Source organism: Myodes glareolus, chromosome 1 (assembly GCF_982192425.1).
Source record: "Myodes glareolus chromosome 1, mMyoGla1.1, whole genome shotgun sequence".
Classification (NCBI taxonomy): Eukaryota; Metazoa; Chordata; class Mammalia; order Rodentia; family Cricetidae; genus Myodes; species Myodes glareolus.
The window spans coordinates 59,034,755-59,061,789 of NC_142026.1; the positions used below are offsets into that span (position 1 = coordinate 59,034,755).

A 27,035-nucleotide genomic window follows, 5' to 3' on the forward strand; every position below is an offset into this window, starting at 1 on the left:
TGCATTTCGCTCACAAGTGGCTAAACCTCTGACTCATGCAAATCTCAATCATTAGTTCCAAAGATTTCAGGAAGCACCTGCTGAATGTCAGACTCAGGGTGGAGGGGGGCACAGCAGGAAACTAAACCTCTGCCCTCCTGAGCTGTGGGGAGAGGGGGCGGATAACTGTAAATAAATTCAGGGAACATTCCACAGATAACTCGGGGCGCCCTTTCTGTATGACAGGCGCTGTTGATGCCTTGACAGGCAGAAATCCTTACTGATGTGGAGTTGCATGGCAGGATGGTCCCTGTCAGCATACCCATCATTTTATAGATATGATGACAAGGTTGTTTTGTTCACACAGTGTTTTGCTGTGTGGTCCATGCTGACCTTCAACTTGTTTTTTGGTGTGAGACAGTCTGTCTTGTTCCCAACCCGGGTGTGTGTGTGTGTGTGTGTGTGTGTGTGTGTGTGTGTGTGTAGCCTGGCTGGCTTGGAATTTAGTATTGTAGGATGCTCTTGTCTGGAACTTGCAGGCAATCATCCTGCCTCAGCCTTCTTAGCACTATGTTCTAGTCATGCACCTGAACACCTGACTCTGACCCCAGGTGCTGGAATTACAAGCATGTGTCACCATGCCAAGCTTAAAGTCAGGTTTAAGAAAGAGGCTACGGGGCTGGAGGCTGGAAAGATGACTCAGTGGTTAAGAGCACACTGACTTCTCTTCCAGAGGACCCTGGTTCAGTTCCCAGCACCCACATGGCAGATCACAACTGTCTATAACTCCAGTTCTAGGAGATCTGACACGTCCACATAGACATACGTGCAGGCAAAGCACCAGTCACGTGAAATAAAAATAAACTAAAAAAAAAGAAGAAGAAGAAGAGGTTATGAACCAGACATGGTGGCATACACCTCTAATTCAGTACTTGGAAGGCAGAGGCAGGCGGATCTCTGTGAGTTTGAGACCAACCTGGTCTACAAAGAGAGTTCCAAGACAGCCAGGGCTAAACAGAGAAACCGTGTCTCAAAAAACAAAAACAAACAAACAAACAAAAAATCACAGAGAGAGTCCCTCAGTTGATACAAGACAGATGGACACTGGGTAAAGGCATAAACCGAGTGCTGTCCTGTGACCCAGTATTTGGGAGGGGGAGGCTGGGAGATCAGAAGTTCAGGGGCATCCTTGGCTACGTGACAAGTTTGGGGTCAGCCTAGCTTCATGAGATTCTAAATAAGAAATAATGCCAGCTTTAGAGGGCGAGTGGATGTGGTGGCACCCACTCCTACAACCCCAGGAACTGGATGGTGGTCTCGAGGTGTCGGCAGGAAGAATTGACTGTTTCCTTGGCTACGTAGGATTCAAGGCCAGCTTGATCTACTTGAGACCCTGCCTCTAAACTAAACAAAATTTAAAATTGAAGAAAAATAAACCAAGCAAGGTGGTCTATGGCTTTAGTCCCAAAACTTGGGAGGCAGAGACAAGCAGATCTCTGTGAGTTCAAGGTCAGCCTGATTCTCATAGAGTTCCTGGACAGTCAGACAGTCAGGGCTCCATAGTGAGGCAATGTCCCAATTTACAAAGAAAGAAAGAAAGAAAGAAAGAAAGAAAGAAAGAAAGAAAGAAAGAAGAAAGAAAGAAAGAAGGGAGGGAAAAAGGAAGGAGGAAGAAGGAGGACAGGGAATTAATTAGAGCAGTGAGAAGAATGATGTAAATACAGCTTCCATGTGAAATCTCAACAAAAAAGTAGGGCAGTGAAATGAGGGGCAGGGGGCCATAGCTGTGGGGACATATCTGGCAAAGAGAACAGCGTCAGCAAAGGTCCTGAGGTGGGCAGTGTTCTGATCCAGTTGTTTCAGAAATGGCACTAAAGACTTAAGAGCTACAAGACTCAGCAACTGGAAGCAGCATCAGTGACCCCCTCCCCTGCTGCCTCCCATTTCAGGCCCTTGACTCTCCTCTCTCTGTCCCTCCTTCACTCTCTTGCAGATGTGGACGAGTGCCAAGAATATGGCTCTGCGATTTGCGGAGCGCAGCGCTGTGAGAACACCCCTGGCTCCTACCGTTGCACACCAGCCTGTGACCCTGGTTATCAGCCCACACCAGGGGGCGGATGCCAGGGTGTGTGTCCACTGGGTAGCAGGTGGTATGTGGAGGGTCTCGAGGTTTCCATATGGCCCTGTTGAAATGGCTTGCTGGTGCTTGCAGATGTGGATGAGTGCCGGAACCGATCCTTTTGTGGTGCCCATGCCATGTGCCAGAACCTGCCCGGTTCCTTCCAGTGCGTCTGTGACCAAGGCTACGAGGGGGCACGGGATGGACGTCACTGCGTGGGTAAGGGACTGTAGGGCGTGTGGGACCAGAGGGGGAGTAGGGTGGACCGGCCCTGCTCATTTCCACTCTCCTGAAGAAACATGAATTCTGGAATTGCAGAATTAGTTCTCGGAAGTTAAGGTTGGAGGTATACCAGTTAAAACTACCCTGCGGTGTCAAACATGGTGGCTCATTTCTACCAACAGTTGGGAGGCAGAAACAAGAGGATTGCTGTGAGTTCAAGGCCAGCCTGAGTACATAGCAAGTTCCAGGCTAGCCTGGGCGATAGGATATGACCCTGTCTACAAACAAAAAGAAACAAGTGACAGAATCTTAGTCAATTAGTTGTTTGTTTGCTTGTTTTTGTTTTTTAAGATTTATTTATTTTATTTTACGGGTATTTTTCCTACATATATTTATTGCACCACGCTTGTGCCTGGTCCCCACAAAGGTCAGAAGAGGGCATTGGATGCCCTGGAATTGGAGTTACAGACAGTTGTGAGCCCCCATAGGGGTGCTGGGAATTGAACCTGGGTTATCTGCAAGAGCAGCCAGTGCTCTCAGCCACTGAGTCATCTGTCTCTCCAACCCCCCAGTTAAGTTTTGTGTGTGCATTAATTTCTTTTCTTGCTCTCACCGAAGTTGCATCCCAAATCCTCTGGTGCTTGTTGTTGTTGTTGTTGCTTTTTTTGTTTTGTTTTTGTTTTTGTTTTTGTTTTTCCTTCAGGGGAAGGGGTCCATGCCTTGAGCTCACTGTGTAGACATGAAGGGCCTCCAATTTTGGATCCTTCTGCCTCCACTTCTGAAGTGCTGAGATAACAGGTGTATGCCATCATACCCAGCTGCAGCCAAATTTTTCCTCTTTATTTAGAAATAGAACCACTAAATTGCTGAGACTGGCCTTGAACTCACCTTGCAGCTGAGGCAAGCCTTGAATTTGTAAAACTCCCACCTCAACCTCCCTAGTAGCTAAGATTACTGCTCTGGGCCACCAGATCTGACAGCAAGTTTCTACATCCAGCAAACAGAGAAAACTGCAAGCTGCACCTCTCTGTGCACCCTCGATGTAGATTCTGTCATTGCTATGGTCACCACGACCATCACCGTTGTCATTATTGTTAGTGTTTTAATGTACTGGTACCTCGAACATCCATCTAGGAAAGCATTTAGGTGTTTGGAAAGATTTGTAGGGCTTTTGAGAGTTTGTTTTTGAGAAAAGAATCTCACTCCAGCCTTGACTGGCCCTGAACTCAGTACATAGAACAGGCTGGCCCTGAATTCAATACATAGAACAGGCTGGCCCTGAACTCACTACATAGACAGAGCTGGCCCAGAACTCACTATGTAGATCAGGCTGATACTGAACTCACTCAGTTAGACCATGCTGGCCTTCAGCTTGCCTTGACCCTCCTGCCTTTGTCTCCTGGATGTTGGAATTACAGCCGTGAGCCAATTTTCAGTCTGCATATCATTAATTAGAGTTCATTATATCTTTACAGACATTTTAATTAGAGGCCCAATGCATGTGGAGGGCAGAGGACAACCTGTGGAGTCTGTTCTTTCCTTCCATCATGTGGGTCTCTAGGGACCAAATTCAGGTCATTAGGCTTGGGAGCAAGCGAGGGCATTTACATTCTGAGACATCTTTCTGGCTCTAGAGATCCAATATATACACAGTGAAGTACATAAGATTGAGTTGTATATACTTTAGGTTTTTACACATGCAAACTCTGACTTTATTATTTTTTCTTTTTGGTTGGGGGCACGAGGGTTGAGGCAGGGTCTTACTGTGCAGCTCAGACTGGCCTTAAACTAACAGTTCTCAATGGCTTCATTTGTTTTCTTTTTTGTTTTTGTTTGTTTTGTTTTGTCTTGTTTCCCTTTATGTTTCTTTTCTTGCAGTGGTGGGGATGGAACCTCCTGGGGCCTTACCTAGGCTGGTTAAGCATTCTACCACTGAGCTGCTTCACCAATAGCATTTACTTCTTAAAAGAGAATTAAGAAGACATGGGAAGGGATGAGAAATGGTTCAGCAGCTAAGAGCATGGACTGCTGTTTTAAGAGGACCTTTGTTTGATTCCCAGCACCCATGTCAGGAGGCAACCACTTGAAACTTCAGCTCCAGGGGATGTGTCCCCTCTGGTCTCTGAGAGCACCTGCGTTCACATATACATACCCACATATAGATACACACATATTTACTTAATTAAAAAGCAATATATCACCGGGTGGTGGTGGCACACATCTTTAATCCCAGCACTTGAGAGGCAGAGGCAGGCAGATCTCTGAGTTTGAGACCAGCCTGGTCTACAGAGGAAATTTCAGGACAGCCAGGGCTACACAAAGAAACTGTCTCAAAAAAAAAAACAAACCCACATATATGTAATGTTTCGCTTGAATGTATATCTGTATAGCACATGTGTGGCTGGTACCCTTGGAGGAAGGAATGTCAGATCCCCTGGAAATGGGGTTATAAGCAGTTGTGAATTGCCAAGTGGGTGCTGGGAATGAACCTGGGTCTTCTTGCAAGAACGAGTGCTCTTAAACACTGAGCCATCTCTCCTGCCCCCAACTCGTGTGCATGTGTGTGTATGTGGCTCTTTTGAGAAAGAGTCTCTCCATGTAACTCTGTCTGGCCTGAAACTCACTATGTAGATCAGGCTGGCTTTATACTCACAGAGATCCACTTGTCTCAGCCTCCTGAGTGCTGGGATTAAGGACCTGTGCCACCATGCCCAGCCAAATACATATATCTTTATTTTTTAATTAATTAATTAACTTATTTTCAAGAAAGGGTTTCTCTGTGTAGCCCTAACTACCCTGGAACTCATTCTGTAGACCAGGCTGGCCTCAAACTCAGAGATCCACCTGCCTCTGCCCCCCAAGCGCTGGGATTGTGTACTTGCTGCTTTTGCAAAGAATCAGGTTCAGTCCCCTGCACCCACATGGTGTCTCACAACTGTAACTCCAGTTCCAGATCTGCTGCCCACTCCTGGCCTTGGAGGGCACCAGGCACTCATGTGATGTACATACATATGTGCAGGCAGACGCTCAAAACATGAAATAAAACAACAGCTGAGAAGAGAAGGAGGCTCTGAGGTGGCAAAGTCTGAGTGCAGTGGAACTGGAGCCAAGGGCTGCAGCAAAGCTGTCTGCCTCCCTCTGTTGAGCTCGCTTTTAGGCAGTGACAGGTGGCCCTAGCTCGCTCTGGGCTGACACCCTCTGCCTGGCAGCTGGAGAGCTAAGGAGGTGACCCAGAAAGTCTGAGACTGGCTTTGATTGGCGTGATGAGGTCATTGCCTGCCTCTGACCCGGAGAATCGCAGTAACCTGATTGGTTCTGCCCCAGTGGAGACTTGGCTGTACTCAGGATGCCTGGGGCAGACTTGGAAGCTCAAAGAATTCCCAAGGGAAAGTCAGTGTTTCTAACCAGAAGAAAAGTACACGATAGGGTCTGGGCTGTTAAAAAGTATCCACTCTAGGGGATGGAAAGTTGGATCAGCAGTTTAAAGCATTCCCTGGCCTTTCAGAGGTCTGGAGTTCGGTTCCCAGCACCCACATGATAGCTCACAATCGTCTACAATCCATTTCCCAGGATCCAACACCTTCTGGTTTCCACTGGAACCATGGACATGGCACACATACAAGCATTTGCAAACACAACACACACACACACTTTATTTTTTTTAAAGCTTGCATTGTGAACCAGATGTAATGGTGTGTATTTCTACTGCCAGCCCTCTGGGAGACCAAAGTAGGAGGAGGGCAGCCTGGGCTATACAGGGAGTTCCAAACTATCCCGGGTTAAAGAGTAAAACTGGTTTTTGTTTCTGTTTTTGGTTTTTTGGACTTTTGGTTTTGTTTTTTGTTTGTTTGTTTTTTTGTTTTTTGGGTTTTTTTTGCTTGTTTGTTTGTCTTTTTTTTTTTTCAAGACAGGGTTTCTCTGTGTTGCTCTGGAACTCTGTAGACTAGGATGCCTTCAAACTCAGAGATGTATTCAGAGATCTGCCTGTCTCTGACTCCTGAATGCTGGGATTAAAGGTGTGCACCACCACCACCTGGCTGGTTTTTGTTTTTTTGTGAGACAATGACAACAAAAAGCTGACAGTCTTGGCTCATACGTATAATTTTGACACTCCAGGAGGCAGAGACAGAAGGATTGCCACAAGTATAAGGCTAGCCTGATCTACAAAGTGATCCAGGGCCACACAGTGAGATACTACCTCAAAAGACATATATTTATATAGAGGTAGATTAAAATACATTTTATTTGAATATTTTATTTTGTGTATATAGTGTTTATCTGTACCACATGCATGCAGTGCCTGTAGAGGCCAGAAGAGGGCATCAGATCTCCTGGAACTGGAGTTAGAGACAGTTGTGAGCTACCTGAGTGCTGGGAACCCAGCCCAAATCCTCTGAAAGAGCAACCAGTGCTCTTAACTGCTGGGCCATCTCTTCAGCCCCCATCTATTATAGTTGGAATCTTGGACATCTCGAGCCACAGAAGTTCATAACATGGACCTCCTCTTGCTATATTTCCTGCTCTCAGATGTGAACGAGTGTGAGACACTACAGGGTGTGTGTGGCTCCGCACTGTGTGAAAATGTCGAAGGCTCCTTCCTATGTGTTTGCCCCACAAGCCCTGAGGAGTTTGACCCCATGACTGGACGCTGTGTTCCCCCACAGACTTCTGCTGGTAAGATCCATGTGTCTACTTAACAAATGCCTGCTGGTCCTGTGGGAAAATTATGTGGCTCAACTGTGTGCATGTGAGTGTGTGTGTGTTGATATCTTCCATCAGTCAAATCCTATTACTTTATTTTTCATATTTTTTGATGTTTTCAATTATTTAGTTTTTTAAAAGGTTGCATAAGACTTATTTTTTATTTATGTGTATGTGGAGAGTGAGTTTATTATGTGCATGTGTCTGTGAGTGTCCCAGAAGGCCACATGGGTGCTGGGGACCTAATTGATTCCTCTGCAAGAGCAGCAAGTGGCCTTAACTCCTGAGCCATCTCCTCAGTCGTTAGTTTATTTGTCAGAGTTTGACTCTTATGTATGACATGGTGGGTACATGCATGTAGACATGGTTATGTCCCATGATGTGCATGTGGAGGTCAGAGGACACTTGTGGAGGTGGTTCTCTCCTCCCACCGTTACATGGTTCCTGGGATTGAACTCAAATCAGCAGGCTTCCATGACAAACACCTTTATCCAATGAGTCATTTTGAAAGCCCAATTTATTTTCCACGTGGGGTCTCATGTAGCCCAAGCTGACCAGAAATTTTATGTAGCCGAGATGACTTTGAACACCTTGACCCTCCTGCCTTGACTAAGTGCTGGGATCACAGGCATGTGCCACTACAGCTGGCTTACATGGTGCTGAGAACCAAATCCTGGGCTTGGTGCATGCTAGGCAAGCACTCTACCAACTGAGCCCCAGCCCCAATCCTAAATGTTATTGTTTTAAATAAACAAAAATACTAACCCCTTTCGACTATGCAGGATGACGTGGATAATAGGCAAGTTTTCTACACTGAGCTGTAGGCTCTGGCCTTTGACGTGATATTAGACTTACTCAAGAGAATTCGATCCTGGCCTGAACTCTGTTAGATTCCTTCAATCGGCATGTCTACGTAGGCCAATCAGCACATTCAGGCCCTCGCTGCACACTGGGAACACAATAGTAAGCAGAGAGGCTTAATCTCTGTCCAGATAGTCTCAATATTCAACGAAGAGCTAAGACAGGTGCTATAAGGCCTATATCTACTCAGCAAGCCGAGGTGGGCTGAAAGTTCAAGGCTATAAAGTGAGTTCAATGACAACCTGAGCAACTTAGTGAGCCCCCCCCACGTCTCAAATAAAAAGTAAAAGTTGGCTCAGTATATATAGTTCAGTGGCAGAGTGCTTGTCTAGACCCCACTAGTGAAAGGTTGAGGTATGACTCCTCAGTGGAAAAATTACCCAGAATTCCCCAGTGAGGGGCTGGGGTGTGGTTCAGTGGTAGAGCCCCTGCCTAGAATCCCCCAGTGAGGGTCTAGAGACATGGCTCAGCAATAAAGATCTTGCCTGGTATGCATAAAGCCCTATGTTCAATCCCCAGTAGTGAAAAAAAATCCAATAAAGATATAAACATATCCCTAGCAAATGATGCAACAGAGAAATCTGGACCAGCTGGGAGGATGGAAAAGCAAAGGGAGCTATGGAGGAAAAGAAGAAACCCAGGCCAGCATAGGAAGAGGCTTTGGGGGGCTTTTGAAGGAGTCAGTGTCTGAACCAAGTTGGTGAATAAAAAGAAGGAGCTGAACTATGTGAGGGACTTCGTGTAGCTGTGCCCTGACAAACTACAGAAGGGAGGAAGAGTTCCTGGCTTGTGATGGGATGGTGTAGTCCATCTGTGGGGACACATGGCAGCAACCGTGTGACTCTTCTTGCTCCCTGTGTGTGGATCAAGAAGCAGAGAAAGGGGAACTCAGGGTTTGGCTGGCTTTTTCCTTTCCCCTTTTTTTAGTCAGTCCAGGACCCTAGTCCCTGGGGGACTGCCGTGGGTCTTCTGGAAGTTCTTTCGGGAAATGTCCTCACAGGCGTACCTAGACGGTGCACCTCACTACTGTTCTGGGCAGTAGCTTTAGGAGGCTCTTCCTCGGGGCATGTAGCATCACCGACCAGTATCAACCAAGAAAGGGTCTGAAATCCCCCTAGGGATGCTGTGTGGAAGTGCTGAGGAGTGGAAGGGTTGGGGAGCAGGAGAGGGCAGGGTTGGACTGAGTGGGGAGAGAGCGGGTGAGAGACAAACACCAGAGAACCATGTGAGCCAGCTGTGAGACTGCCTGCTGGCAGAATGTGTTCGATCCAGTCTGAGGCAAGCTGGGGGTGAAGACCCAGAGAAGCAGGTGAAAAGCAGGAAACGGCCTGTTTCCACCTGTCCTACCGCTGAAGGGACACCTGGAAGGGGCCATGTTATGAAACAAAGGATACAGAATTGACAAGAGGGAGCCATAGCCAAAGTGAAGCTGGGCATGGTGGCTCACACCTTTAATTACGGCACCTAGAGGCCGAGGCAGAAGGATCTCTGCGTTTCCGGCCAGACTAGCCTACTAAATAATATCGACTAAAAATATAATTTGACTGGGTGGTGGCACTCGGGAGGCAGAGGCAGGTGGATCGCTGTGAATTCAAACCCAGACTGGTCTACAAATTGAGTTTCAGGACAGCCAGAGCTACACAGAGAAAGCCTATCTTGGAAAACAAAGCAAAATAAAATGGAAGAAAGAAAGCCAACCAAATCCATATGTATAATACAATATACATACTATGTTATCTTCTAGATTTTAAAGTCCTTGACTAGCACTCATAGGGCTCTAGGTTTGGGTGTAATCGGACACACAACCCTAGCCCTTGGGAGGTGGAGGCGGGAGAATCCAGAGTTCCAAGTCATCCTGTGTTACCTCAAACCGTATCTGTCTCCTAGTCCCCAAGTGTTCGGTCCTTTTCTGCCGCTGAGGACTGGTACCCTCTGAGCCTGTTTCCCTATCACTGACTTGGGAAAATAGGAAATGTAACCTACGTCTGGCTAAAGCCCCTTGTTTCTTCAGGAGGCACATTCCCAGGCTCACAGCCCCAAGCACCTGCCAGCCCCAATCTTCTAGCGAGGCCTCCGCCCCCATCCCCACCTCGAAGACCCAGCCCTCCCAGGCAGGGACCTGTGAGCAGTGGGCGTCGCGAGTGCTACTTTGACACAGCGGCTCCAGATGCATGTGACAATATCTTGGCCCGAAATGTGACGTGGCAGGAGTGTTGCTGTACTGTGGGTGAAGGCTGGGGCAGTGGTTGCCGTATCCAACAGTGCCCGGGCACTGAGACAGGTGGGCACGGGCTGTGGGGAGACGCAGGGCCCTGGCACCGAGACGGGCGGGCATGCGCTGTGGGGAGACACAGGGCCTGGGATATGGGGGCTGGAGAGTTATTGGAGCTGCCAGGAAGAGTGAGCCGGGCACCAGCGAGGGTGAAGCTGAGAAGTTGGCACTAACTGGCCTGAGCTTTAGCACTTGGTAGGGGACCAGAGTCAGTGGGCTCGGGCAAGGACTGGGACTTGGGTCTCTGGGTTCATCCTTGCTTCTGTGTGCAGCTGAGTACCAGTCATTGTGTCCTCATGGTCGGGGCTACCTGGTGCCCAGTGGAGACCTGAGCGCCCGGAGAGGTAAGGCCAGACTTAAACCGCCACCACCTTCAACCCCTAGGCCCATCTCTGTCTCACCCTGCCTGTTTCTTTCTGTTTTCTTCCTTCCTTCCTTCCTTCCTTCCTTCCTTCCTTCCTTCCTTCCTTCCTTCCTTCCTTCCTTAAGAGTGGATCTCATTAATTGTCCAGATTGGCCTCAAATTTCTCTTCTTCCTTCCTTCCTTTCATTTCTTTCCTCCTCCTTTTTTTTCTTTGTAGTCTTTCTTCTTTTACTACTTCCTCCTCCTCCTCCTCCTCCTCCTCCTTGGGATAGAGTTTCTCTGTGTAACCCTGACTGTCGGGGAACTCACTCTCTTTGTAGACCAGGCAGACCTCAAACTCACAGAGACCCACCTGCTTTTACCTCCAGAGTGCTGGGATCAAAGGTGTGTATCCCCACCGCCCAGTGTGTTTTTCTTTTCTTTCCTCCTTTTTAATTTGTGTTTTTGAGTACAGGGTCAGGTAGCCCAGGCTAACCAAGAATTTGCTAAGCAGCAAAAGCTAACCTTGAACTCTTGTTCTTCTTCTGACTTCCACCTCTTGACTACTGGGATTGCATGTGTGCTTCGACATACCTGTCTCCATCTTCTGTCTCTCACTTTGATTCTCTTTAGAGTTTTCTGCCTCAACTTCTCCTCTCGTCCCAGTTCTCCTTGTCTCACCTTCTGGGTGCCATTGCTATCTTCTGTCGTGACTGGCCATCCCATACTCTCCTCCTTTCTCCTAGATCACACCCACCTCCCCACCCCACCCCCCGCCGCCCTCATCTCTCTCCACGTTTTCCTGCAGATGTGGATGAATGCCAGCTCTTCCAGGACCAGGTGTGCAAGAGCGGAGTGTGTGTGAACACCGCCCCGGGCTACTCTTGCTATTGCAGCAACGGCTTCTACTATCACGCACAGCGGCTGGAGTGCGTTGGTATGAACCCCACCTTCCCCCACCCCCAGCTCTGGCCACGTCAGTCCCAAATAGGAATGTGGCCATCTCAGCAGGAAGTCCTTCTGAAGTCTAGACTGCATCCATCACTCTGACAGTGAGCTGGGGAAATGTGAAACGGAGTTCAACCTGGTAACCGCCTCACTCCCCCACCCCATGCCGTCCTAGATAATGACGAATGCGCCGACGAGGAGCCCGCTTGTGAAGGTGGCCGCTGCGTCAACACGGTGGGCTCTTACCACTGCACCTGCGAGCCTCCGCTGGTACTGGACGGCTCCCGGCGCCGCTGCGTCTCCAACGAGAGCCAGAGCCTCGGTAACCCCGCCCAGCCCCACCTCTGACTCCCAGCCGCTCGATCCTAGGCCACGCCTTCTTCAAGGCCACGCCCCTAGTGCCTGAATGGGTTCGGAGCCAGGCTTTTTGCTTGTTTTTTTGAGACTGCACTTCAGTATGTAGCTCGGCCTGGCCTGGATCTCACAGACATCCGCCTTCTTCCTCCAGAGTGCTGGCATTAAAGCCGTGAGCCACAATGCCTCTGGCCCACACTGTTTTGCTTTTGATTTTTTTCCCCCAAATCATTATTATTTTGTAGTACAGGTGATCTTGATGCATAGAAATCTTCCTGCCTTGGCCTTCTAATTGCTGGGATTAGATTATCGGGATGAGAAGACATGAGTTACTTCTCTTTGGGGGTAACCTGGCCTGGTGGTTGAAGGTGAAAATTTTAGTGCCGGTCTTTTTCTTGTTGTATATTGCACGCATTTCTTCGGCCCCAGGTTCTTCTCATTTTTTACATGCGGAGTCTCACTATGTAGTCCAGGCTAGCCTAAACTCACATTAACTCACATTAACTCTTGCCTCAGCCTCTTGGTTGGATTCATAGGCCTGATCTACTACAGCTCGCTCTCTCTCTCTCTCTCTCTCTCTCTCTCTCTCTCTCTCTCTCCACCTTTCTGAAGTCTCTTTTTCACACAGTCCATGTGTCTCCCTGCTTTGCCTTGGTCCATGAGCCCAAATTCTCTTTTCCTGTTTCTGTTCCTACAAAAATTCCTGAATTTTGAGGCTTCATTTAAATAATAATCAGGGTACAGGGTGCGGTAGGCGCACCTATGATTCTAGCTGCACAAGAGATGGATGAGCCACAAGTTCTGGGCCAGCCCGAGCTACATAGAGAGACCACCTCAAAGACAAAAACACACACAAAAACAAGAAAACAAAAAATCCGCCCACACAATAATGTCCAGGGAAGTAAAACAACCACCCCCATTTCCCAGAACCCTCTGGTCTCTGGTCTGTGTGGGAGGGCCCAAGTCCCAGTCTGCCCTGACACATCCTATCATTGCCCATAGATGACAATCTGGGAGTGTGCTGGCAGGAAGTGGGGCCCGATCTTGTTTGCAGTCGCCCGCGACTAGACCGGCAGGCCACCTACACAGAGTGCTGCTGTCTCTACGGAGAAGCCTGGGGCATGGACTGCGCTCTCTGTCCTGCCCAGGACTCAGGTACTGTACATCTCTACACTGCCCCCAGAGGACCTCTTGGCATCTGCACATGTGGTCACAATCCTAAAGACTTCTAAGTGTCAACAACAGAAATCTCAAGGCCTGAATCAGCCACTCCCACAACTCTGAAGACTCTCATCTTAAATGCCTGGTTTCTAGATCACCCCCACACACATACACACTGCCAAAACAAACCTGTGAGACACCCCTCTCCAGACATCCCAGGGCCCTTAGATCCCAGGAACAGTTGCCCACACACATCCTGCCCTTTAGACTCTGCTCATAGCCCTAACAGCTGCTAACGGTCATTGCTTTGGGTACCCCCACACCAGATTATCAAGATTCCAACACAGCCCCAAAGATCTCTGGTGCTCTCATACTAGCTCCTTAAAAACATGAGCCCAAAGCCCCAGGCTTGCTTCCTCCAAATCCCAGAGATTCAAGCTCCCTCCAGGCACCTTTGGCTCTAAGTCCCAGTGTTCAGCCAGTCCATTGAGTCTATAGCCATAAAACACCTTCCTCTCATTTCTTCAGGTTCCTCGCCCAAGCTCCCATGAGTCCCCAAATTCTAGCACCTTAGTCCCTGGACCATAGCTGCAGTCTAAGGATGCTGGACCCCAGGATCTCAGAATACCAGAATTAGTCTGGAACCATCCAAACTCTCCCAGAGCTTCTCCTCTGCTGCTGGGGGAAGGGTATATGAACAGAAGGTACTGACCGTGGTATATTTTGACTCCTATTCACAGATGATTTCGAGGCCCTTTGCAATGTGCTGCGCCCCCCTGCATATGGCCCACCGCGCCCAGGAGGCTTTGGACTCCCGTACGAATATGGCCCAGATATAGGCCCACCTTACCAGAGTCTCCCTTATGGCCCAGACCTGTATCCACCACCTGTGCTACCCTATGACCCCTACCCACCCCCTCCTGGACCCTTTGCTCGTCGGGAGGCCCCTTATGGCGCCCCACCCTTCGATATGCCAGACTTTGAGGATGACGGTGGTCCCTATGGTGAGTCGGAGGCTCCAGCTCCACCTAGCCGAGGCACTGGCTGGACATATCGATCCAGAGACACCCGTGGTTCCTTCCCAGAGCCTGAGGAGTCCTCTGAGCGTGGAGGCTATACAGGTGAGTAGCGCTGCCAAAGATACCAAGCAGAAAGACAAAAAACACAAGGAGGTGGAGATGCAGAGAGAGAAGGCCGAAGACGAGTTAGTTTCAGAAATGCACAAGAGCATCTGGATAGCATGTAATCCCAGCATTCGAGAGGCAGAGGCAAGAGGATTGCTGCAAGTCTGAGGTCATCCTGGAATGCATAGCAACACCTAGGGAAACTGAGCATGGTATACGGTCTCAGCACAGCGCCCCCTACAGTCTGGGAGCGGGAAAGGCGGGTTAAAATGAGACCCACACAGCCTGGGAAGCCAAGAACAAAAAGGAGGAAGGAGACGACAAAGGGATCTCCGAGCTCTCTGGTCACAGCTCCTTGTGTTCTCTGCAGGAGCCTTGGTTGAGCCCTATGAAGGCCTGGAGGCTGAGGAGTGCGGAATCCTGGACGGCTGCGCCCATGGCCGCTGTGTGCGCGTTCCCGAAGGCTTTACCTGCGACTGTTTCGATGGCTACCGCCTGGACATCACCCGCATGTCCTGTGTCGGTGAGGAATGGGAGCAGAGGGAAGAGTAAACGCGAGTTTGACCAGAGAGTGATCAGGAACTTCATTACAGACAGGAACCAGGCCATCCTAGGAAGAAGAAATTTATTCTTGCTCGGGGGTGGGGCTTGATTGAAGATGACGTCAGAGTGGGACTCCTATACATGGCAGAGCTGGGGTTGGAAATATATGGACATTAATTATTTATTTGTGTTTTTTTCAATTTATTTATTTTGCTGTTCTGAGGGTGGAACCAGAGCTTGATGCTGTCTAAGCTGATGCTCTACCACTGAGCCAGGCTCCAGCCCCTCACTTAGGGAGTCTAGGCAGAAGCTCTACCTCTGAGTCACACCCCAGCCCCTCACTGGGGGATTCTAGGCAAGTGCTGTGACTCACTGATCCATACCCCAGCTCCTGCAGATGAGGTTCTGAGAACTGTCAATGCTACCTTGGACAATCTTCTTGATCTCTTTGCAAAACCTCAGCCTTCCCACGTGATTGGGGTGGTAATCATATCTGCCTGACCAGGGAAAAAGGCAAGTGCTTGCAATCAGGAGCTATGAGGGGATCAGAGACCCCGTCTCTGTCAGTTTGCTCTGTGGCCTGAGACAGGACACTGTGCCTTGTTTAGCTTTCCTCATCTGGAGAAACAAAACAAAACAAAAATCCCACAAAAAAAAAAAAAAAAGGCATAGTGAGAGAGCCCGTTTCGTAGCATTCTTGTGAATGTCAGTGACGCTGAACACCCTGTGTATATGTTGGGGATCAGGGCTGCATAGACGCCCCGGTGGTCAAGAGGGCTTCCTGTTCTTCAGATGACCAGAATTTGGCTCCCAAAACCCACATCAGAGGCTGGGCAGTGGTGGTGCACACCTTTAATCCCAGCACTCAGGAGGTAGAGGCAGGCGGATCTCTGTGAGCTTGAGGCCAGCCTGGTCTACTAGAGCTAGTTCCAGGACAGGCTCCAAATACTACAGAGAAAACTTGTCTCAAAAAAAAAAAAAAAAAAAAAAACTACATAAGACATTCACTACCACTTGTAATTCCAGCTCCAGGGGCTCCAACACCCCCTTCTGGCCTCTGAGGGTACTGCATACAAGTGGCATACACACTCGTAAAAAACACATTAAAAAAAAAAATTAAAGAGGCTCAGAAAAGTGAACTGAGTTCCCCGAGGTCTCACAGCAGAAATAGCAGTGTACTGGGCACCCAAAGACTAGGAGAGTGGCCGGAGAAGGAGACCCGTACCATGTGCGGAGCAAGTATGCCTGTGCTGGGCCACAGTTAGCATCTGTATAGCACAGAGGCACAGTAACTGCTTCAAGGGCTTATGAGGGAGACAGAATTAGTACAGGCTCCACGCTCACAGGGATGACTGGTATGTAGGTATTTACAACTGTCCGTAGCAATATTTTCTTTTACAGTTTTTTACTATTGTTTGTGTGTATGATGTGTCATACATGTGGAGGTCAGGGGCCAACTCTGTGGCATCGGGTCTCCCCTTCCACCTTTTCTTGGGTTTCGAGGATCAACCTCAGATCATCAGGCTTGCACGGAAAGCCCTTTATCCCACTGACCCATCTCACAGGCCAAAACACAGGGCTATTAAACCGCCCGCCTGGCTCACACAGCCAGCGGGTAGCAAGTGATTTGTTGCATTCCAAAGAAGAGGTTTAAGGTCAAAAGACCATGGAGATGGGCTTCTCTTCCCGGGCTCTAGTAACGGTCTTTTTACCCCTTCCTCCAGACATCAACGAGTGTGACGAGGCTGAGGCAACCTCCCCACTCTGTGTCAATGCACGCTGCGTCAACACCGATGGCTCCTTCCGCTGTGTCTGCCGTCCAGGATTTGCACCCACACACCAGCCACATCACTGCGCACCTGCGCGACCCCGAGCCTGAGCACCTGCGCCTGGCGCCCCATTACGCCTGCACACTGGGAGCTTCCAGAGCACGCCTGGCTCCCTCGTCCGCGAGTATGCAAGGATGTCAGCCAGTCTGGACTTAGGATGGACAGACACAGGGGGGTGCCTTTCGCCGCTGTCCTCATTCCCAGCCCCTCCCACTAGCGCTTTGGGCCTGGCGTGGTCCAGTCCTGGATCCCCTGTCACATTCCTTCCCTTTTATAAAATTTTCAATTAAAACACCTATTTTGTACTTTTGGCCTCGCCTGCCCTTTTCTTTTTCCCAAAAGCTGGCTCCACAGTTTGCTGAGTCACTCAGCCACCCAAGAACGCGCCATTCCCGACGCCAAGATTGACTCTTACTTTCCATGACTCTCACCACGTCTGACCTTGTCCCTCTTGGCCCTCCTGTCTCAGTTTCTCTCTTGCCCATCTTCTCTGGGCAACTTCCCATCTTTTTGTCTTTTCATCTCTTTTTCCTTTCTTTCATGCTCTTTCTAGTCTTCAGAGCTGCTGGGAGTTTTTGTTATTTTGTTTGTTTTTTCTTCTAAGAGGTTGTTACATAGCCTAACCAGGTCTGGAATTCCTCCACCTCCCAGTGTCTACAATTATGGTTGTGCACACCAGGCCTGGCATGGAGGAGGAGGCTGTGCTCTATTCTCTCCAGGAGCCAGGACCATGAACACAAACTATCACAGGTAAGAAGGGGTGTCAGTACTTTGGGACTCAAGACTCCTTATTGTCTACAACGGGGCCAGCATCACATGGTTTTACTGTTGAATTGTACACTTCAAATGGTGGGGTCTGTGAATTATAATTCAATGAAGTTGAAAAAGCAAAATTTAAAAATAGTGAGGGGCTTAGAGAATGGCACAGTGGTAGAGTGCTTGCTGAGAATTCAGCAATGAAGAGCTGGGGTGTAACTCAGCAGTGAAGCCCATGCCTAGAATTCCCCCCAATGAGGGGCTGGGTGTGGCTCAGTGGTGGAGCCCCTGCCTAGAATCCCCCATGAGGGGCTGGGGGGTGGCTCAGTGGTAGAGCCCCTGCCTAGAATCCCCCATGAGGGGCTGGGGGGTGGCTCAGTGGTAGAGCCCCTGCCTAGAATCCCAGTGAAGGGCTGGGGGTGTGGCTCAGTGGTAGAACACCTGCCTAGCTGCTGAAGGCCCTAAGTTCCCCTTCAGTCCTACCAAGAGGGGGTTAAAAAAGATGAAAAGAAAAAGAAAGTAACCTGTTAAAAGTTGGTTGGGAAGTTACTCCTCCACCCGCTAGCTGAGAGCAGAGGAGCCAACCCAAACACTAACCTCATTCATTGAATCCATAAATATTTTCCGTAGAATCTGGATGTGAGTTGAGAACCCAGTTGTAATGGCTGGTGGCTAGGCTGGGTTCCTGAAGGGCTGAGACCTCAATGACATGAGGAAATGCCTAAGAAAAAGTGGGATGGTGCTCCAGAGTGAGGCAGCAGGTTTGTGAGCGCCTAGAGGCTAGAATGTCAGGTGGCTTTTAGGTGTCCTTTTGGTATGTCATTCAATTCTCTGTTGGACAGTGCTGGTGACATTTTAGGTAAGGGAAGAGGGAAGAAGAGAGAGGCTTGGAATTTTGGATTCCTTTTGGGAATCTTTGGAAAGCTCTGGATAGTTGGATAGTTCAAAAGGAAATACAAACAAGCAAACAAAATGTCATCAGGGCAGTGATGGTGCACGCCTTTCATCCCAGCACTCAGGAAGCAGAAGCAGGCAGATCTCTGTGAGTTCAAGATCAGCCAACCAGAGCTATACAGAGAAACCTGTCTCCAAAACAAACAAAAGAAAAAGAAAAAAAGAAAGGAAGGAAGGAAAGAAAGAAAAAGAAAATGTAAAAGCACTTGCCACCAAGTCTGAGGACTTGACTTCAATCTCCTGGACCCATAAATGATAGGAGAGACCTGACTTTGTACACACAGAGAGATAGTGTTTTCTTTTAAATCCATGCCCAGGAAGAGTTGACCAACACAGAACAGATTCCATGTTTTTGGTTTTTGTGGGTTTTTTTTGTTTGGTTGGGTTTTTTTGTTGTTGTTTTGTTTTGTTTTTTCGGTGAATTTCTGTTTCATTTTGGCAACTTTTTGTTTCATTTTGGTCATTTTTAATCTTATGGATTTTTATATATTTTGTTTTGTTTTAAAGAGAGAGAGGGAGAGAGAGACAAGATGAAATTGGGTAGGCAGAGGTGGGGAAGATCCGGGAGGAGTTGGGGGAAGGGAAAATATGGTGAAAATATATTTTTAAAAATGTATAAACAATTTTTTGGGGAAAAAACCCATTGTAGGTGTGGACAATTCACAGATACTCCTGTTATCTCCCACCTCAGCCACTTTGCTGTACAGGTGTCGCAGGAGGGGACCGGGGACTGAGAAGCCATCAGTGCTGGAAGGCTCTGACACTGGCTTCCAGCATCACCACACACACCCTCTCATCCCCCACTGTGCCTGGAGGCTCAGCAAAGAATCTAGTTTTGTTTTCTTTTGTTTCATTCCTACAACCCCCACATTAGTCCCCAGCCCTGGCTCTGGGGTTTTTTGGCGCTGACCAGGATCAATGCGTTCTCCTCTGGAATGCCCAATGAAATAATCCAGTTTGTCAGTGACCTGCACCGGAGCTCCTCCTGAGTGCCACCACGTGCCGGCGCGGCCAAAGCTAGGCGCGCCCCCTAGTGGCCAATGCTCAGATAATCTCCCTGGGAAGTTGTCTATCACCTTCAACAGCTATGCATAAATAATGCCTCCTAGGTTCTGAAAGAGGGTTATGGTACTATTATCCATTTGGAACCCCAGCATTCAGAAGTTTGGGGAGATTGGTGCAGAAAGATTGCCTGGCATATTAAAGTACCCTAGGCATCTGGACGGTGGTGGGGCACACCTTCAATCTCAGCACTCTGGAGGTAGAGACAAGCGGGTCTCTGTGAGTTCGAGGCCAGTCTAGTCTATGAAGCGAGTTCCAGGACAGCCAGAACTGTTACACAGAGAAACCCTGTCTTGAAAAACGGAAAAGAAAAAGAAAGGGAGAAAATAAAGTAAGTACCCTAGGCTATGCATTGAGTTCCAGACGACCTGAGCTACAGTATGAGACCCTGTCCACTCCCTTCCCATCAAAAAGCAAGCAAACAAACATAAACCAACATATGAATACTTGGCACAAAGACAGATCTGTAGACCCAACTGCTTAGGAGGCTAAAGCAGGAGGATCATTTGAGCCCCAGAGTTTAGGACTAGCGTGGATTACACGGCAAAGCTCCACCTTACAGAACTGAGTCTCAAAACAGACAGCCTGGATCCCTGGCTGTCTGCACTGCTAGCTAAGCCTGGATCCCTGGCTGTCTGCACTGCTAGCTAAGTCATTCAACCTGGGTCTTACCCTAGGAGTTAACTGGTTTTTTCTTTTTGGTTTTTGGAGACAGGGTTTCTCTGTGTAGCTCTGGCTGTCCTGGAAGGGAACTAACTTTTTTTAAAGGGGGAGGGTTCGAGACAGGGTTTCTCTGTAGCTTTGGAGCCTGTTCTGAAACTAGCTCTTGTAGACCAGGCTGGTCTCAAACTCACAGAGATCCGCCTGCCTCTGCCTCCAGAGTGCTGGAATTAAAGGTGTGTATCACCACCACCCAGCAGGGAACTAATGTTTTAATGAACATTTTTGAAATGTTCTTGTTGCAGTCACTTAGGCTTTATTCTATTTTTAAAAAATGATTCATCTTCATGTGTTTGTGTGGGTGTCACTTGTGTGTCCCATGGAACCCCCGGTGTTGAAGTTACAGCTGGTTGTGGACCACCTGATGTGGGTCCTGGGAAACACGCTAACATCTTCAGGGAGAGAAGCGTGTGCTCTTACAGTGGAGCCCTTTCTCCAGCCCTAGGGAATGCTCTACATGAGTGCACAGCAATCTCCCGGACAGGCCGTGGGGCTGGGGCTTTATAAGTAATTTCAGATATGTTCCTAGGAACTGCACTTCACCCCCCCCCCCCCACATCTCCACATGGTGGGCTCGAACACAGGAGCGTAGGCAGCAAGCATTCTATCGCGGAGTTATAGACCCAGCACAATATATCCCCTACCAGAATACCGCTATGTAACCCTGACTTCTTGTGGAATATTTGATTACACTGCGTGAAGATGAGTCACTGTGATTGGTTTAATAAAAAAGCTGAATGGCTAATAGCTAGGCAGGAGAAGTTAGGCGGGACTTCTGGGCAGAGAGGAACTCAGGGTTAGAATCTAGGCACACAGGAGACGCCAGTGAGACACTGAGGAAGTTGGACGTACAGGTGGAGGGGAGGTAAAAAGCTACACAGTAGGACATAGATTAACAGAAGCGGGTTAATTTAAGTTGTAAGCACTAGTGGGACAAACTTGGGCTAAGGTCAAGCTTTTATAATTAATAATAAGTCTCCACGTCATTTGGGGACTGGCAACCTAAAAGAAAGCTCCACAAGAAAGTCAAACTACACTGACTAGCCCAGTATGTGTATATGTATATATATATAAAATCAGGCTGGCCTTGAATTCACAGAGATCCTCTTGCCTCTGCCTCCCAAGTGGCTAGGACTGTGGAATTAAAGACAGGCACCGCCACTCACTGCCTTCCTAATCTTAGGGGCTGACGGGACTGCAGACATAGCTCAGTCACAGAGTGTTTGCCTGGTGTGCAGGGAGCATGTGTTTGATTTTCAGGATCACACAAGCTAGATGCTGGCACATGCCTACAAGGGGATTAGAAAGCCAAGATCATACTGAGTTAGAAGTGAGCCTGAGTTATAGGACTGTCGCAAAAACTGAAGAGAGGGACCAGCAAAATGGCTCAGTGGGTAAAGGGGCTTGCCACCAAGCCTGATGACCTGAACTCTATCCTAGGATGTGCACGGTGCTCCCTAGTACATAAATAAAATGCTATGACAATAATAAAAAGCTGGGCACTGGTGACACACACCTTTAATCCCAGCACTCAGGAGGCAGAGGCAGGCAGATCTCTGTGAGTTCAAGGCCAGCCTGGTCTATAGAGTGAAGCCTGAGCACAGGACACCTCAAAGCCCACCCCCACAGTGACACACTTCCTCCAACAAGGCCACACCTCCAAACAGGGCCACCCTCTTTGGGGGCCATTTTCTTTCCACCCACCACAGGGATCTTCACCTTCTGAAATATGTGTGACATGGACGCAGAAGGGAGGGCCTGGGAAGTGGCTTCCTATGGCTGTGATATGACATTCTGACTGAGTACCTCGGGAAGGAAAGGATCTGTTTGGCTGACATATCCCAGTCAGGCCCCTCGTTGTAGGAGGTCAGGGAAGGGCCTCAAGCAGCAACTGAAACAGAGGCCCTGCAGGAACGCTGCATGGTTTGCTCCTCCTGGCTTTCCCAGCCTGCTTTCTCACCTACCTCAGGACTACCTACTCAGGGATAGCACTGCCCACCGTGGGCTGGTCCCTCCCACATCAGTCATTAATCCAAGCAATGCACCACAGACTTGCATACAGGCCAATTTAAGAGAGATGGCTTCCCAAACGGCCCTAGTTTGTGTCAAGTTAATTAAAAAAAAAAAAAACAAAGAAAAAAAAAACCAGCAACCACCAAACAAACATACAAAAAGCTAACTGGCATCCAGCTCATCCAGAGGACCTGAGTTAGGTTCCCAACACTCACATTAGGTGGTTCACAACCACCTGTCACCCTAAGAGATCTGACACTTTCTTCTGGCTTCTGTGGGTAGCTACACATATGTAGAAGACACAGGCACATACATAACACATAAATAAAAGTGTTTAGGAAAGAAGGTTGACTAGAAGAGAGGGAAGCAAGGAAGGAAGCAAAGTGTCTAATAGATATGCACATATAGATATTTATGATCTATGCGTAGTGGCATCTGCCTGTAATCCTAGCTCTTGGGAGGCAGAGACAGGAGGATCGGGATGAGCCAGGACTCAGCCTTATTAAGTCTGAGGCCAGCCTAAGCTATCTGAGACTATATCAAGAAAGAAAGCACTCCCTCCATCCATGGGGCTAGAAGGTATTCACCAGTGGACACCCAACTTGGATCAAGTCCCGCCTTCCCGAAACTACCTCATGGTTCCATCTCACCCAGAGTCAGCGCCAAAGTAGCCATAAGCCCACGCCATCTGCTTCCTGTGTCCGTCTGACCTCTGCTTCCTGTGTTGGTCTGACTTCCCCACGCCCCTCTCTCTTTGCTCGGTTGTCTCCAGCCATACAGATCTAAATAACAAGACACAGTCTCACCTCAGGACCTTCATGCCAGCTCTTCCAAGCCTGGGAAGAATCCCTTCCACTCCAGGTTGTCTCAGTGAACGAGCATTGTCCCTTCCCTTCGCCCTCCCCCCCCGCCCCCCCATCCCCCCCTGCCCCACCCCACTCCGCCGAGCCCCATGCGTTGGTGAGAACAACCTAGAGCTACAGCCAACGCCCAGGATATGTGTTTTCAGTGATGGCGAGGGGAAAAGCCATTAAGGACATATTCGTGATTCTGTGAATATAAAATTCAAAACAGATGCGACCAATCTCTGCTCTCAGAGGTAGAGTGAAGGGCAGGCAGCAAAAGAAGACACTTGTCACCATGCCTGAGGGCCTGAACTAGGTCTCTGAGTCTGACAAGGTGGATGGAGAGAAGTGATTTCGTGTGTTCTGACATGCACCCTGCCCCCAACACACACACACACACACACACACACACACACAATGAAGCAATAAATGTAATAATGAAAGAAGAAGTCGGAGTGACCGTGACCTTGGAATAAGGGGAGTGGACTGGAAGGGTCCTGGGGGAACCCCCCGGGGGGCTGGAGATGGCTTTCTGGTGTGAAGAGCGTTTAGTTGGTGAACGTCCATCTAGCTGCCTATCCGTTCTTTTACTGCACCCCTGGGCTCCCACCAGCGTGGAAAGAGACCATTCCCAGGCCCCAGCCTCCAACCTCCCATTACAAAGGGCCTTGCTGGCCTGTCCCCAGGTTGCTCAACGTTTATCCCAATGCATGTTCCGTTCCAGACAGCTCCGTGGAGGTCGGAGTGGTGGGTGGGCGAACTCAGGCCGTGAGAGAACTTGGGCAGTGCGGAGAGGATGGGGCTTCCGTGCGGAGTCAGGCGTTAGTTCTCGGTATCGGAGGGGATACTCTATAAGCCAGAGTCTGAGTTTTCTCATGCATCTCTCCCAGTCTCTTTCTCCACAACGGGGGTGGGGTGGGGGGTGGGACACACCTCACAATTTATTTACATGAAGTTTTGTTTTATCAGCCTGTAGCCAAAAGACTTAACTTCGAATTGTGAATTTTCAGTCTGCTCTTCTTTGTACTGGAATGTTTATTTTAAATCGCTTTGCAGCAGTGAGGGGGCTCAGTGAGCCTGCGGTCAAGCCCCATGACTTGATTTTGATACCCTGGACTCACATGGTGGAAGGACAGAACTGGTTCCTGCGAGTTGTCTCCTAAACTCACAACACACTTGCTCTGAGGCAGGTACACACACACACACACACACACACACACTTAAAAATAAAGGAATAGAAGTCTTTTGCTTCCTACCAGGACTTTGTGCATATGAAGTTCAAGAAATAAAAATGTTCTGTCTTCAGTTTTTACTTGGCTAAGAATGCTTTTCATTTCATTCCAAAATTATACAAGAAATAATTTTGTCTTGTAAGAAAGGGAAGTACTTGGCAACCCCTGGGTTACCCTTGGAGATATTGCAGGGTGTGGTCAAGCTTAGGAAAAAAGCCCTCACTTTAGCTAGATAGGAAAACATCTCAGAGAACATGGGGTTGCAATGGAGGGCCAGGGCACAGTCACAAGGAAGACATGCGTGGACCCCGCAGGCTGGGAACAGGGAAAGTTTGAATGGCAGTGAAGTTAGAAAACAAGTAATTTAAGGAGTAGGAGTGTGGCTCAGTGGTAGAGCCCCTGCCTAGAATCCCCCAATGAGGGGCTGGGGTGTGGCTCAGTGGTAGAGCACCTGCCTAGAATCCCCCAGTGAGGGACTGGGGTGTGGCTCAGTGGTAGAGCACCTGCCTAGAATCCCCCAGTGAGGGGCTGGGGTGTGGCTCAGTGATAAAGTGCTTGCCTAAAAAACAGAAAGTTCCATTCCCAACCCTGTCAAAAATAATAATAATAAAATAAACAAAAGGGCAGTGTGTAGGTGTCACAAACCTTCAGCGTCAGCACTAAGGCTGAGGCAGGATGATTCTTGAAAGTTTGAAATCAGTTTAGTCTAAATAATGAGTCCAAGCTAACCTGAGTCAGACAGCAAGACATTGTCTCCACCCAAGGCAGAGGTGGAGAAATGGTCCCACAGTTAAGAGTGCAGGCAGCTGTTCCCCCAGCGTTCACACGGTTGCTCACAAATGTCTATAACTCCAGTTCCTCAGGATCTGACGCCATCTTCTGGCCTCTGTGGACACACACATGGCACACAGACACACATGCAGGCAAAATGCCATACTCAATAAATAAAATAAGTAAATAAGTAAATAGACAAACACACATACATCTCTGTGCAACAAAATCCAAATTAGGCTAGGTATGGTAACTCCACCGGTAGGTAATTCTAGTGGGGAGATGAGGAAGCAAGAGGATCAGGAGTTTCAAGGTCATCCTCACTATGTAACAAATTCGAGTATCTGCCTGGGCTTACTTTCAGTTCGGTGGCGAGGGGAGGGGTGGGAGGGCGTGGCACTGGGTGGTAGATGGGGTCCTAGACCCCTGGACCAGTTGATGATTCTGCCTCGACTCTGTCCTAAACACAGGGTAGATGGCTAGCTACCACGACTAAGAGCTTCCTGGGTGCCCTTCCCATCTCTCGGGGTTGTAGGCAAACACGAAGGCAAGTTCATCTTTTTCTTCCTTACAGATAAGAGGACTGAGGCTTAGCAAGTCCAAGGCCCAAGCCAGATGGTGGTGGTACACGCTTTAATCCCAGTGCTAGGGAAGCAGAGGCAGGAGGATCTCTGTGAGTCTGAGGCCAGCCTGGTCTACAGTGAGTTCCAGGACAGCCGGGCTACACAGAGAAATCCTTTCTCAAAAAACAAAACAAGTACAAGTTAGAGAACCAGCCTGAAACCCATACCTCCTGTGGCCTAGAGCTGAGTTCTATTTTCTTTGATTTTTTTTTTTTTTAAGAAGACCTCACTATGCAGCCTGGAATGGTCTGGAGCTCACAGTCATCCTCCTGCCCCCAGAGTGTTGGGATCAAAGGCATGAGCTTCCACCTGAGCTCCTATTGTTGGAGTTCAAATCCTGAATGTCGAAAACTAACTGCAGAAACCAACCTGAGTCCATCTGACTGCAAATGGAGGCATTTTAACAGGACAGAACCACCATGACTCCTGGTGTAGCTCAGAATTCCCGAAAAGGGAGTGCAAGAGTGTGCACACACGCACACACACACACACACACACACACACACACACACACACACGCTACATGTTAAGACACATGCATGCATACACTTTTGCATGAACACACAATTCCATGTGAAGTTGCAAACACACACACACTACATGTTAAGACACATGTATGCATGCACTTTTGCATGGACACACACACACTCCATGTGAAGCTGACGTTGATATATCAGAATGATAAAATACACAGCTGGTGAGATGACATACAGGGTTAAGGCTCCTGCCGTCAAGTCTGACATTGTAAGTTCAAACCCCAGGACCCACATGTTGGAAGGAGAGAGCCAGCTCTCACAAGTTGTCCTCTGACTTCCACAAGCATGCTGTGACATGGGCAGTAAATACACACACACACACACACACAATTTACTAAGTTTGAAATGGATAATAAAAAAATCAGAACCCAATATAATGAGTGTACTTTGTATCGATCCCAATTCAAACAAAAACAATTGTGAGTTTGTTTCCAAGGCAACGAGGACAGGCTCTTAGATAATATTAAGAATTTTTGCCAGTTTCCTTAGTGTTGGTAGTTATGTAAGAGAACACACCCTTCTTCCCCCTCCCTCCCTTGCCTCTCCCCTTTCTCTAGGTTGCTTTGTTTTATTATGTTATTATTTATTTCGCTTTTTGCATTTCTTTGTTTGTTTGCTCCAGGCCACTAAGAGTCTCGATTCTTCTTTGGTTTCCTGAGTGCTGGGATTTGTCCTTTTCGACTGTCCTTGTGTCTCAGCCGCTGCTCTATTGCTGTGAAGAGAGACCATGACTATGACACTCATGAAAGGAAGCATTTACTGCGGGCTGGTTTACAGTTCCAGCGCATGAGTCCATTCTCATCACGGGGAGAACATGGCAAGGAGGCGGAGGCGTGGTGCTGGAGAAGAAGCTGAGAGCTACAGTTGGGTCCACAAGCAGAGAGGAGGCTGAGCCTGTGGACCTCTGAAACCTCAAGGCTCACCCCCCCACACACACACACTTCCTGCAATCAGGCTACACCTTCTAATCCTTCTAATCCTTCTAATCCTTTCAAACAGTTACACTCCCTGGTGACTAAGCATTCATATATGAGCCCCCGGGTGGGGGGAGATTTTCATTCAAATTA

General features: G+C 48.6%; 1 protein-coding gene across 3 annotated transcripts in view; it reads left to right on the forward strand.

The window, feature by feature from the left end:
• The window catches only part of Ltbp4 (latent transforming growth factor beta binding protein 4), a 33,922-nt gene extending 17,161 nt beyond the window's left edge, over positions 1-16,761 (forward strand). For 2 of the 3 annotated variants that reach the window (XM_085693935.2, XM_085693942.2), the window contains 11 exons: positions 1,973-2,104; positions 2,192-2,317; positions 6,848-6,994; positions 9,894-10,163; positions 10,427-10,498; positions 11,306-11,434; positions 11,621-11,767; positions 12,802-12,954; positions 13,701-14,081; positions 14,455-14,607; positions 16,352-16,761. In XM_085693935.2, the coding sequence (XP_085550061.2) occupies positions 1,973-2,104; positions 2,192-2,317; positions 6,848-6,994; positions 9,894-10,163; positions 10,427-10,498; positions 11,306-11,434; positions 11,621-11,767; positions 12,802-12,954; positions 13,701-14,081; positions 14,455-14,607; positions 16,352-16,506 (1,865 nt within the window). In that variant the 3' untranslated portion in view covers positions 16,507-16,761. Of the gene's footprint in view, positions 1-1,972; positions 2,105-2,191; positions 2,318-6,847; positions 6,995-9,893; positions 10,164-10,426; positions 10,499-11,305; positions 11,435-11,620; positions 11,768-12,801; positions 12,955-13,700; positions 14,082-14,454; positions 14,633-16,351 lie in introns of all 3 variants that reach the window. The other variant, XM_087907488.1, reaches the window with a different exon arrangement.
• Positions 16,762-27,035: the final 10,274 nt, after the last annotated feature.